General features: G+C 38.5%; 1 protein-coding gene across 2 annotated transcripts in view; it reads right to left on the bottom strand.

Annotated features, from left to right (window-relative positions):
* VPS37A (VPS37A subunit of ESCRT-I) overlaps positions 1 to 14,121 on the bottom strand; it is a 51,888-nt gene extending 37,767 nt beyond the window's left edge. The window contains exon 1 of one of the 2 annotated variants that reach the window (XM_045998402.1): positions 13,694 to 13,810. Coding sequence is in view for 1 of the 2 variants with exons in the window: in XM_045998401.1 (XP_045854357.1) it covers positions 13,694 to 13,818 (125 nt within the window). In the remaining variant the exon portion in view is untranslated. Of the gene's footprint in view, positions 1 to 13,693 lie in introns of both variants that reach the window. The other variant, XM_045998401.1, reaches the window with a different exon arrangement.
* Between the last annotated feature and the right edge of the window lie 11 nt (positions 14,122 to 14,132).

The following is a 14,132-nucleotide window of genomic DNA, read 5'->3' on the forward strand; positions in this document are numbered from 1 at the left end:
AAATAAATCACCTCCTGAGCCCAATACAGGAAAAAAAAAAAAAAAGATATTCCCTTCCTTTCCAAACCAGAACCATTGATTATTAATCCTCTGTCTCCCCAGTATAGCTACTCCCTTCTTGATTGTTCTGTTTTTTTTTTTTTTTTTTAAGATTTATTTATTTGACAGATAGAGATTACAAGTAGGCAGAGAGAGAGAGGAGGCAGAGAGAGAGAGGAGGAAGCAGGCTCCCAGCCAAGTAGAGAGCCCGATGCGGGGCTCGATCCCAGGACCCTGGGATCATGACCTGAGCTGAAGGCAGAGGCTTTAACCCGCTGAGCCACCCAGGCGCCCCTTGATTGTTCTGTTTTATGTCCTAAGAATTTGGCTTGGTTTTCAGCCTGCCTGCACAGGCAGGTTGTTTGGCTAAATTTGTTGAGTGGCTCTAGATCTGGTAAAGATCTTATCTTTTGCACCCTCTCTGAGGATGCTGCTAGGGTACCTTAGATTGTTTAAAACCACCAGAAATATTTACTGGATGTCCTAGCTAAATCCTGATCAGATACTTGAGAGGATTTATTAATTCTGTAATCAGAAATGTGGCTAAATTTGGGGTGCCTGGGTGGCTCAGTTGTTAAGTATCTGCCTTCAGCTCAGGTCATGTTCCCAGGGTCCTGGGTCAAGCCACACACTGGGGTCCCTGCTAAGTGGGGAGTCTGCTTCTCCCTCTCCCTCTTCCCTCCTCACCCCTCACTGCTGCTCACTCTTCTCTCTACTATCTCTCTCTCAAATAAATGAAATCTTAAAAAGAAAGAAGGAAGGAAAGGAAGGAATGAAGGAATATGGCCAAATTAGAAGCTGATATTCAGAGCCTGAAAATAATTTTTTTCTTTTTTTTGAGACTTCTCCCCTAAGCTAAATGTACCCAGATGGGCAAAAACACATAGGTGGATGGGTGTAAGTGTCCCTTGATACCATTTAGGTGGCAACTTAATTCTTTGAGGAATTAAAAACAGCTAAACCTGTTTTGTTAATATGTTATCACCTTAGGTATGTCAGAATGGAGAAAATAAAAAAGACAAGAAATAATGAGTACTGGTGAGGATATGGAGAAAAAGGAACCCTCATACACTATTAGTGGGAACATAAACTGGCACAATCACTGTGCAAAACAGTGTGGAAGTTCCTCAAAAAAGTAAAAATAGGAATCCTATTTGATCCAGTAATTCCAAGACTAGGTATTTATCAAAATAAAACAAAAACCTAATTTGAAAAGATACATGCACCTCATTTATAGTAGCCAAGCTATGGAAGCAACCTAAGTGTTCATCGATGGATGGATAAGAAAGATATGGTACCATATGCAATGGAATATTACTCACCCATAAAAAAGGATTGGTTCTTGCCATTTGAGACAACATGGATGGACCAAGAAGGTATTATGATAAATGAAGTAAATCAAATTGAAAAAAATAAATGCCATATGATTTCACTCATATGTAAATCTAAAAAAACAAATGAATAAAGATACAAAAAGCACAATCAGCTGCCAGATGGAAGGAGGGTAGGGGTATGCATAAAATGCATGAGGGGGGGGTGGGAGATTCAGGCTTCCAGTTACAGAATGACTAAGTCATGGGAATAAAAGGCACAGCACAGGAAATACTGTCAATGTAAGTGTTATATGGCAAGAAATGGTAGCTTCACTTGTAATGAGCATAAGGTATAGAGAAGCTGAATCATCATGTTGTAGACCTGAAACTAATGTAACACTGTGTGTCAACTACACTAAAAAAATTTTTCTTAAGTATAAGGGTTCAAACTTTCATATTACATTAAAACTTTGCCCTAAAATTAAAAAATAATATGGAAAAACTTAGATGTAGTTTCTTTTATAACTAGTGAGTTTTATGTTTTCATACCTAATTCACGGCAGCAATTTAAAGCTATAAGCTAGGAGATCTCTCTCTGCATCTGTATGTTTACGTGTGCCTCTTTCTATATATAGTAAATATATGGTATGTTCTACCACCAGATGGTATTCTTAAAATTAAATTGTAAATTTAGTTGGCTTAAATTGTGATTTCTCTCTGTCAAATAAATAAATCCTTAAAAAAAAATTTTAAAAAAAAAAAAAAAAAAAAAAAAAAAAAAGATCTATTAAATTGGCTTAAGGAAAATTAACTGCTTATAAAAATTAAATTCTCAGAAATATAACAAAAACACCCACATGTTTTTCAAGTACTGGGATAATCTTCTAGCAAATTAAAGCTAGTTTAAATTCATTGGTTTAATTAAAACAGGCTTGCCTCTAGAGTTATCAATATTGAATATAATGGAGATAAATTTCACTCTACCTGAATTTGCAATTATATCCGTTATAATTTGTCAGCAAAAATACCTTATAATCATGGCTGATTTTGTCTAATGTCTCATAAAGTTTTTTAACTAGTCTAAAACTTAGATTTTAAGTAATCTAAACAATCTAAACATGATTGTTGGGGAAAATGATTTAGATGTAAGTGGGATATACAAATTTACAGATAAGTTTTTTAGCAATTATACTTTATGGTATATGGGTGCTTAAAAAAAGTTTCCGTATCTCTTTGCTTGAAATTTTAGGTCTTGCTAACTTAAATTAAATGATGGAAATGTGGGCGCCTGGGTAGCTCAGTGCCTTCAGCTCAGGCCATGATCCCACAGCCCCCCATCAGGCTCTTGGCTTGGCAGGGAGTCTGCTTCTTCCTCTGACCACCCCCCACCCCCGTCTCTCAAATAACTCTGCCTGCCTCTCTGCCTACTTGTGATCTCTGTCGGATAAATAAATAAAATCTTTAAAAAAAATAAAATAAAATAAAATAAAATATTTAAATGATGGAAATGTATTGAATATTTAGATTATTTCCAAGTAAGATAAAATACTGTTATTGAACATAGGCTTATTTACTTTTGGTTTATTACAAAGAAGCTAAAAGATATTTAGGTTTGTTAATTCCACACTGGAAAACTGAAAAAAAGCATATATTTCTAGAAATTATGAAATTTATTCATAATTTCTCAATCTAAAAATGCTGGTAAGCATTTTTCATTCACCATTTCGTCATCTCATTCATTACTTCTTAGTTTTCACTAGAAATGAAGATTTCTAAGGGCTAAGAATTCTAATGAATGTTATTACAACTCCTACAAACAAAGGAAACATCTTTGTATATGAAGAAAGTAAAATGTGTGTTTTTAGTATGAGAAGGAATAAGGAATGGAGATGCATTTTCTCATTGAAGGAAAAAACAGTAATTTTGTCCTAAAGTGAGGCTATAGTTGTTTAAAGAAAAAGAAGAGGACAAAATCTGAACATGAAAAACAAAAAATGAACTTTTAAAGTTTGTGAAAAAGGTTATCTTTGGAAAGGTCAGGACTAAGATTAAAATGAGTAAGTTTAAATACCCAAAACAAGTTGGTACAAAAGTAGAATTTTATTTTCTGTTAAAATGTCAAAAGCTCGGGGTGCCTGGGTGGCTCAGTGGGTTAAAGCCTCTGCCTTCGGCTCAGGACATGATCCCAGGGTCCTGGGATCGAGCCCCACATCGGGCTCTCTGCTCTGCAGGGAGCCTGCTTCCTCCTCTCTCTCTGTCTGCCTCTCTGCCTAGTTGTGATTTCTCTCTGTTAAATAAATAAAATATTTAAAAAAAAATGTCAAAAGCTCTTTTTGGGACTTTGGATCTGCTTTTGATAATAGATTGTTAAAGTATCTTTACCTTTTAAATATTAAGTTTCATAATGATCTGTGATCTTATTTAAGCAAACTTGAAAAACTTTTTTTTTTTTTTGTATTTTTGACAAAGTTCCCAAAACCAAATTCTAAATGAAGTCTTTTTGACCGGTAAGAAATGTTGGAGTGCTTCCAAAAGTGTCCCTGGAACATGCCAAAAAAACCTGTTAAACTAATTAGACTTATCTGATGTATTAAATTACATGGGAAGCATGATCAAGTAAGAAGTAATACTGTGTCTTCTTCATATTGTATTTGTAAGATTGTGGCGTATGTGCATAAAGTTCATTTCACTTCTAGAAAAACTGCCCCTCACTGTCCGATTCTGCCATCCTAATGTCCTTGTAACAAAAGTCTGCTCTTGAATCAGAGAAATTAAGATGGGTCAGCAATGGCTGTAAGACAAATCAACAGTTGGGGCTATGGGAAACCAAAGATGGCTGATTTGTAATTTTCAGCTTCCAGACAAATCCCATTTTTCGGTTTTTGCATTCCTTCACCTACCATAGTGCACTTAAGATGACTAAAATTATAAGCTAAGACTGATGGCGAGATTTCTACCTGTCAGGACCATAATCCTGGAAAAGTAATTTTTGCACCAAGAGGCCTCAGATCTCCTCTCTCTGGACCCTTCAAGCACCTGCTGTTGGGCTGCATTCAACTGCCTTTTAGTGTGGGTTATCAATACGTTCTTGTTACTGCGTTTTCCGAATGGGCTGAAGCCTTCCCCTGTTGCAAAGCTAATGTCCTCCCAGTGGCAAAGAAAAAGACAATGTTTCCCGGTTAGGGTGTACCTTCCACAATATCCAGTCAGTGATCAAGGCATCCACTTCTCTGGACAAATTATACAAGCCTTCATGAAAAGTCTGCAAACTTCTTGGCATTACCACAATCTCTATCACCCTCAACCAGACAAGGTCAAGAAAACCAATGAGATCCTTAAAATTTCCAAACTTGAAACTACTGGGCCTCCCTGACTTAACATACTGCCTTTGATACTGTGGACTAATCAGAGTACCCCATTTGGAAAACAAACTGAACAAACTTATCCACACAAGATAGTCACTAGCAGACCAATATCTATTGGCTGATCCTGTGTCTCATGCTAATATGACCAAAAACTACAAGGGTCTAATGTCTCATGCTCAAGCCCATCATCAACAGGGTAGAAAATCCTTCCCAGACCCCAATTCACTGGTTATAGTCTAGGGCCTGGTGACTGAGTATTCTGAAAACAATATCAGAGGAAGACAGCACTTAAGTCTTGTTGAAAGGATCCTTACTAAGTGCTCCCGACCACTTCTACAAACTAGAAGATGCTGGAGACCTCTGGATCAAATTGCCAAGGAAGTAGCTGCAAGGTAGACTACTTCTAAAATTACAACACAACAAATCAAGGCTTCATACTTTAACTAAACATGAAACCATGAAACCCTTCTCCTTTTTGTACCTTTACCCTGGCATTTGCCTGCAAAGATAATACCCTCATTTATATCTCCCTGGCCACCGCTAAGGGGGTAATCTCTGGAACTTAGAGCAAACTTTTACTGCAGGCTAGGAAAAAAATCTAACCGTGCTCCTAACTTTTCACAAGCAAAATAAGATATTTCAATGATTGACTCTCCTGAGTTTACACTGTTGAGTTAGAAAGGACCTACAAGGGGCGCCTGGGTGGCTCAGTGGTTTGGGCCACTGCCTTTGGCTCGGGTCATGATCTTGGGGTCCTGGGATCGAGTCCCGCGTCGGGCTCTCTGCTCGGCGGGGAGCCTGCTTCCCTCTCACTCTCTCTGCTTGCCTCTCTGCCTACTTGTGATCTCTCTCTGTCAAATAAATAAATAAAATCTTTAAAAAAAAAAAAAAAAAAAAAGAAAGGACCTACAAGGAAGGAGGCTTTCATGATTCAGCGTTCACTCCTTTTGGCAGGTCCCTACCACCCTGGCTGGGGATACATATAAATGAGATTATGATCTGGAACTTCTTAATTCCTGAAATTATAGAATCCACTGTTAAAGCAATAGCTTCCCAGTAGAAACCCTTACATTCTCTGGCCAAAGTTTGCCCCTCCCCACAAAGTTCTTGACAATAGGATAGCCCGTGATTATCTTTTAGCTGAGTAAGGTTATCTGCTAGGAACAACATCACCTCCTGTCTGCTTGTGGATTAATACTTCTGGGGTAGTTGAAACTCCATTATATAAAATCACTGAGCAAACCACTTGCCTTGAGTGACTCCTTCAACAAGGTCTTTCTTTGACTGGTTTGGGTTTTAGGGACAATAGTTCCAAAGTGCACTCCAAAAACTGGGAATTACCCTGTTTACAGTTATCATAAAAATCTCCCTGGTGCACCATATCCTTTCAAAAGCTTTAAATGTGTATTTGCAGCTGCTAACTACAACTCCAAGACCAGAACCTCAAAGTGACGAGAATAACCCACTCCTGTGACCTGTGAACACTGTAGGCAGATATGGCTAAAAGTCCCCATCAAAAGAAAGAAGAGGCACAACTTTAGGGACACAACAAAAGTTATTTCAGGTTCCCAGCTATTTTTATGGCCTATGCCCCATCAACTGGCTCTACGTGACCAAGAGCACTTCTTGCAGAAGCCACGGGAATTGCAAAGGAATGCAAAACCTCAGGAGTCTGCATCATTCTCTATCAGGCCAGGAAATAGTCTAGCCATATCAGTGACAATAAATCAATGGTAAAACTCCAGCACTGGTTCAAAAGTAAAAGCTGACCTAAGGTACATTCTTAAGTCGTTTTTTTTGTTTTGTTTTGTTTTAATTCCCCTCCCCCCACCTTGAGCACTCAACAACGTGCTAACTAGAGCTAGAGAATTCATGATGCTGACCCTTGCTGGCTCTCTTAACGTCAACCAACTAGGACTTGGACTCTTCCAACTTAGGATGACTTTTGCCCTAATTCTGTACTGAATCCCCCTTTGAAAAGTACCTCCACCAATATGTATGCACCCTTAGCTTAAAAACTTCCCTAATTTGGGCGCCTGGGTGGCTCAGTGGTTTAAGCCTCTGCCTTCGGCTCAGGTCATGATCTCAGGGTCCTGGGATCGAGCCCCGCGTCGGGCTCTCTGCTCAGTGGGGAGCCTGTTTCTCCCTCTCTCTCTGCCTGCCTCTCTGCCTACTTGTGACCTCTCTCTCTCTCTGTCAAATAAATGAATAAAAAAAATAAAACAAAACAAAACTTCCCTAATTTTGTTGTTCAGAGAGACAATGCTTTGGGAAATATTCCCAGTATTTTCCTTACCTGTTGCAAGTAAAATTTCTCCTTTTCCACTCTTCAACATGGTTGTACTTTTGCTGACGCCCACCAAGACATGGACCCAGTTTTGGGTTACAATACCAAGGTGTTAAGCAATAAAGTCATGACCTATGGATGTCATAAGAAGAAGCAACAAAAACTTGGGAGAACTTCAGAGCCATGGCTGAGAGCAGCGCTAAAGCCTTAAATTTTGACTAAGTCCCTTAGCTAAGCTGAAAGTCTGATCAAAAGGGGAGAAATTATTAAAAAGAAAACCAAAGGCTAAAAAGGAGCTTCTCATGCCAAGTCACCTTGCCTCCAGAAAATTCCTGATCAGCACTAATGAAGTAATCTATCATATGGACCCTCCCTCTCCATCCCCAAAGGAAGAGAAGTAATCCAATAAAACTCCTTGCCCTTCCCCACAAGGGAAAGTGACTTCACCTGGAACAGTTCTTTACTTTTGCTAATAACTTCCCTGCCCCACTCTCTTTACTACAAAAAACCTTCCCTTTGGAACAACTCCTTGGAGCTCCCCTCTACTTGCTAGATGTGATGCTGCCCAATTCATGAATCATTAAGTAAAGCCAACTAGATCTTCAAATTTAACTCAATTGAATTTTGTTTTTTAACAGTCTGCTGACTGCTTCCATTAGTCACATCACCATCTTCTGTGAAAACCAGGCATTAAGCTGAGGCGGCTGGGCTTTTCTGAGCAAGAGTTAAGAAACTACTGTAAGGAGTACACGAGTCATATTTGAATTTTAGAAAGAGTACTCTGATGGCCATGTGGGGAAAAAAAAAAATCGAGACTGAAGGCAGAGAAAATAGTTAGAACCCAGTGGTAGTAGGGATAGACTGAGTGGAAACAGGATGACCAGGTTTTTGGCTTAGGTAACAGACAGTATAGGGCTTGGAAGAAGTTGAGGGGCACAAGCGGACGAGTAGATGTGGCTGGATTAAACTAGCAATGAAGAAATGACTGCTTGTGTGGTTAATTCTTTTAAGCAAGTATGGACTGACACTACTAAGGGGAAAATTAACTAAAGAGAGTACTTGAGGTGTTATGATCTATACAGGTAAGATTTTCTTAAATGATAATATGATTCATTATCTCATATACTGTGCAACTGTAATATTTAATCATGAGTTATAAACGGACTATATGATTTAATGTATCAAATTACGATCAACTTAATTATGGGACTGTTTGACATACATAATTTTAAAGTTCACTCTAAGAGCACAATGTCCCTTTTTAGAGTCACAGTGTTGACGTTTTGTAGATTTCTACAGCTTCAGTAGGCATAGCAACTTCTTATAGGATTTTTTTTATTGTAACAAGTTAAGTTGATTTCCTTCCACAGAGAAGTTTTAATCTCAAATACCTAAAAGATAACATACCGTTGCTTGTAGCACAAAAGGGAGTAATCCCAAACCAGGAAAATGGAGACAGGATTTCTGCCAGTAAATGAGGCAGCTACTTTTCCGCTCAAAGCAAATGTTGCTATGTGGAAGAACTGTTGTCAGAGCTTCCAGATCTTTGTATTTTAAAAGAAAAATTGGAGGGGGGCAGGGGTTCTACAGGAAATCTCTAAATGTGCTACTTAATTTTGTGTGAACCTAAAACTGCCCTAAATAAAGTCTTGTTCTTTTTGAAAGTTGAAAATTTGGATATTTTAATGAAAAATCTCAGAATTATAAACGTCAGCTATGGATCCATATTTTTAAAAGTATGTAATATTGAACAGGTTAAAACAACACATATCTTCTCATTACAAATCTGTTGTGTTACCAATTATGTGTATGAGTCCTTTTGAGCCAACAATAAAATCTATAGATAAAAACTTACGGAATTTAGGCTTACTCAGAAACCCATGAGTTTAGAGGAGAAAGTTTTATTAACTGTGAACAAGCGGTTAAACTTAATAGCTATACGGAAGACAACTTCCTCTCTGAGGAAGTTATAAGGCTAAAGGATTGGGCAATCAGAATGAATAATGGTATTCAAGGAAAAGAAAATTCCAAAACAATTCTTAAAGACTATGCAGATTGGCACCATTATTTTTAAGAAACAAAAATAACTATTTGCCAAGTACCTGCTAGTTTCTTTCATGTATTATATCTAAAATCCTTCAAAACAGGTACATTTCATGTGAGAAAGCTATCTGAAATGGACTTGCTTATTGAATGGCAAGTCAGAAGTATTCCTGCCATAGGCAAATGAGCTGTGAGATTGTGAGGGATTCACAAACAATAAGCTGAGAAGAAGCATGTAGGATAAGAGGCAAAGGTTCCATGCCTATTGATCTATGCAGTGGAAAGAAGGAATATAATTTGTCATATGCTTAATATGTGCCAGGTACTCTAATAAATGCTCATAAATATCACATAAATATTAACAGTCTTTCATGATAGGAAACATAATTCCTGATTTTACAAATGGGAACTGGAGGCTCAGAGAAGTTGAGTAACTTGCCAAAAGGTCACATTGCTATCATGTGTCAGAGCCAAATGAGAATCCAGGTCAGTTTGATTACAAAGCTTTCATTCACCTAAGTCATGCTGCTTTTCCTAGGGCATAATTTTTGTTTACTTCCATTTATGTTGCTCGAATTCATTTTGTCTCTTATCTCTAAGAGAGTGTTCACATCCAGGAATCTGAGGAAGCAATACAGACTTTCAGAGTTGGGCAGGGCAATAAGAGATCAAACAATTAATCCTTTACTTCAAGGGTCCTAAGGCCTATTAAGGTTATGTGAGCATCCAAGGTTGCCCTGCGAGTTAATGGTACATCAGTGTCTTCTTACTTCTGGTTCAGAGCCTCTTTCATTAAGACTATTCATGAAGACTTCATTGTAATAGAGTGAGAGAGAACAATTAGTTCTGACAAACATAACTCCCAAATTAGATTTCCTTATTAAATATAAAATAAAAATAGCACCAGAATTACCATGTAATTATTAAAATGAACGTAGAAGTCCTTTACTTGAGAGAGCTGATACCCCTAAGTAAAAGGTAATAAAGATTACTATTGGTATGACTGAGTTTACATAGTTAATTACCATTCCCAGCACAGCTCCAGGTTACTGTTTTAGAGCTAAGGAAATAAAAGAAGTTAATTAACTTAAATACTGTTAAAAAGAGAAGCCAGGACAGTCAAAATGGTTAACTGTTAAGACCATCAGTTTTTAGCATTTTTTGATTATAGTACAATGTAGGGAAATAATTAACAGCTTCACTTCTGAAGAATCTTCAAATATTGGGATTAGTGAGTAACACTTGGGATATTTTCAATTGCAAGTAACTGAAAACCCAGGTTCAAAGTGGCTTAAACAGTGAGGGGTTACCAAACTTAAAGTGGACTAAGTCCAGAGGCATCAAAGATTCCAAACCTGGTTAATTTGGTATCACAATATTGTCATGGACATTCCCTTTTTCTACTCTACCACATTCAGTAGTCAGCCTATTTTTCATGATCCAAGCAGTTCCAGATGTCCCATGTACCCATATCCAAAACATAAGAATTTCCTTTCAAAACACCTCTATTACTCAGAAAATGAGTTTTGAGCAGCTCCCCAGCAGACTTCTCCTTCAACTCCCATCGAACAAGCTTAGGTTAAGAATCCTGCTTTCACAGTAACTGGCAGTGAATGACTGGCATAAATCACTATTTGAGCACAGCCTCCCTTAAGTATATGATCCTGCATACTGGGAACCCGAATAAAAACTAGTGTTCCTTCAAGTCCGGGAAAATGGATTTGGGTGGGAAACCAAATGTCCTTCAGAATGAACTTCTTTAGAAGAAGAATCAACAGAACTAATTCTACTCCTGCCTACAAAGACAGGAAAGTTAGTGGTAAACTGAATACTGTGACGACTGTTATTCAGAAGGTGGAATATATCACTTGAGCCTAGTCTCATAACTTTCAGTTTCTATTTTCATAGTAGACAAACATGTTATTATGCTTTGGTTAAAACTTTTGTCACCTATGATAGTTTCCTATTTGCCCTGCCTTACCAGTAAGATTAACATGAGGAAATACACATAAAATTCAACTAATCTTGAGGAGACGCCTGCTAAAGGTGAGGTAAGAATTTCTTAAGGTAACTAGAAAAGGAGTTTACACTTACATTCATTTGAGGAAGGGAATCAAACAGACTATTTCCTACAATGGAATTTTTTAAATTACAAGGAGTTAAAAAAGAAGATAAGCGTTGGAAGGTATAAGAGAGAATGGGGTTACTGAGGAGGGCAGAAATTGAATCCTTTCCTTCCTAGGAAAGAGCTGCTGATCTTACATCTGAAGAAGGGGCAGAATATAAAACATTAGAGGAGTGGGCCCCATGCAACAAGATAATGATATTCATAATTTAGGAAGTTTTTGTATTATTCATCAAAATATCATCTGACACTTTCCTTCAACTTTTGCAGAATGCACCTTCAAAATCACCAATCACAGTGTCTTACTGCACAACAATCTTTTTAAGTATAAGTTATGGTACTGAAATTTGGCTACCCAAGCAACATATTGTCATATACTGCACACAGAGATCATTTTTATGAACTAGCTTTAAAATGCTGAATTGGGGGGCGCCTGGGTGGCTCAGTGGGTTAACCCTCTGCCTTCAGCTCGGGTCATGGTCCCAGGGTCCTGGGATCGAGCCCCACATCGGGCTCTCTGCTCTGCGGGGGGCCTGCTTCCTCCTCTCTCTCTGCCTGCGTCTCTCCCTAGTTGTGGTTTCTCTCTGTCAAATAAATAAAAAATATTTAAAAAAAAAAAAGTTTAAAAAAATGCTGAATTGGCAGATTTAACAAGAATAGTTGAATGACACTTTTTTCCCAGCATCGTACCATTCTGTGAAAACTGAAAGGACATGACCTACTTGTCTCCAAAATAATCCAAGCATAGTTTATAAATGTGAAATATTTCAATAAAATAAAACTACAAGGCTTCTTATAAAAGAACTTAAAAGTTAAAGCCAATTCCAGAACTACTTAGATTAACAATTCTTATTTTAGAATGTCACCTTATTAGGGAGGCCAAAAAAACACACAAGAAGTTTCAGAGCAGTGACTTCCCTTATTTACTAATCTTAGCAGCAAGAGGCTTTAAACAATTTAAAAGTCCAATCCAATCTTAAAGAATGAAAATTTACCAGCAGTGAGAATATTTAACAGAATATACTACAGGCCTAAAGGCAATTAATTCCAAAGGTGTAGTTCTAAAGAGTATTTTGGCTATACTAGTAGTACTAATACAATAATAAAAACAATCTTCTAAGCTGCTATTTTCTAAGGAGACAAACTTTTGTTATGCTTGTTCAAAATGAGTCAACTTATTTTATAAGCCTATCTTTTAAGAGTAGTTCTTACAGGTTAGGACACTAGGACTTGAATAAAAGAAGGAGTTAAGGCTGATTTGTAGAACTCTGTGAACTTAATTTTCCAGAAAGAAAGCCATCTTTAAAACAAAGAGCATGCCAATCTTCTGTTGAATACTTCGAAAGTTCTGAACAAGCAGAATTGAGACAAAGAATCAAGAAACATCTGAAGTTCAATAAGCAAATAGCCCTTGTTTTAGCTATTCTAACTTTGTAGTAATTTTTCTTCTAACAACATATTTAATTTAAAACTATTCTACACTGTAACTTTTTTCCTTGGGAAATTTTCTTGGGAAAAATTATTGAGAGTAACAGATAAAATGGCCCCTAAAAGTTCATTCAACAGGAATTATTTTTACTGTCTCAAAATACACGTTTTTTAAATTCATGAAAAGTCTATTTTAAAAAGAGTGTTGACTGATGTTGGCATCTTTACAAAGATGTGCTGTGACACTGTTAAGTAAATAAACTTGCATAAGTCCATAAAAGGAGGCAGTTCTAATTTTTGTAAACCATGAGAGGTCACAAAGATTTGCAATATAAAAGGCTTAAGTTTACAGTAAAAACAGCTGAAATAATTTGAATTGCAACATATTTCAGACCGTGCTGAAAAGGAACAACTCACAAGAAAACAACAGATTAACAGGAATATAAGGCAATTCCTCGATTTGGGAGTAAGAATAATAAAGTGAGAGATGTAGAGACTACTAGTATGCCAGATTGGGACGAGGCTGTTGGAACCGGGTAAATCTTAAAGACTTAAGAAGATTATGTCATTCCCAACCAAAAAGAATTCGCTGATAAGACCTTTGGCTTCTCTTTCCTTTTATGTTACAACACCTATTCTTCACCACCACCCCCAAAATTTTACACTCTGTGAAACCTGGAGATTACTCTTTACAATTCTTTTTAGCCAAGTACAGTACTTTAGCAATTCTGTTAATGTGGCAACCAGGCAGGCAAAAGGAAAGGCTAGTGAAGAAGCAGTGTAAAACGAGGGATACTGGATACAGACCACAAGACTGATTACAGCCAAAAGTGATGTGTCAGTGACGAGGGATGAGAAAGTCAGAATTGGAAGACCTGAGCCGTGGTGAGGCGAGAAGGAGGGAGAAAAGGTCCGGAGGAAAATCCTTTACATGGGTTAGGGATAGAAGAGCAAGCGTATGACCAAGACGAAGGGAGGTATGTCAAAAGGAGGCAGCTGTGGGGCAGTAGCTCTGAGGAGCAACGTGTAGCTATGAGGAGCCCACCCTCCCGCCCTACTTTTTCCTCCAGTTGGAAAGGCAGCGACCAGTCACCTGGAGTGTGAATTCCGGAGGGACTCTATGAGGCGCTGCTTCTGCTGTTGGAGGCTGGTGAGGCCACCGGGGGACCCAGCTGCGGAGGAGGAGGCGCTCTTGGTCAGGGGAAAGAGCCAGCTCATCCTCCACGGGTCCCCGGGCCCGAGGCTCTAGAAGGCTCTGGCCTGCTTCTCCCAGCTGCCCAACCCGGCGGTTCCCCAGCGACAGGAGGAGCAGTCCGAGACTCCCGCGTCCCAAGTGCTGGGGGGCCGCGTCTTCTCTAAGCAAGCCTGGTTGAGGGGTCCTTGGGTCCTGGGCGAAACACTATGACTGTGGGCAGCTAAAAAGGAAAGTAGCCGCCCGGGACGCGGAGCTCTACCTTCACGGTCCCGACGCCCAAACCAGTCAGTGCGGCGGCCTGACCCCAAGCGCTCCACCACCCCTGCTTCCGACGCCT

The sequence above is a fragment of the Meles meles genome, chromosome 2, assembly GCF_922984935.1.
Source record: "Meles meles chromosome 2, mMelMel3.1 paternal haplotype, whole genome shotgun sequence".
Taxonomy (NCBI): domain Eukaryota; kingdom Metazoa; phylum Chordata; class Mammalia; order Carnivora; family Mustelidae; genus Meles; species Meles meles.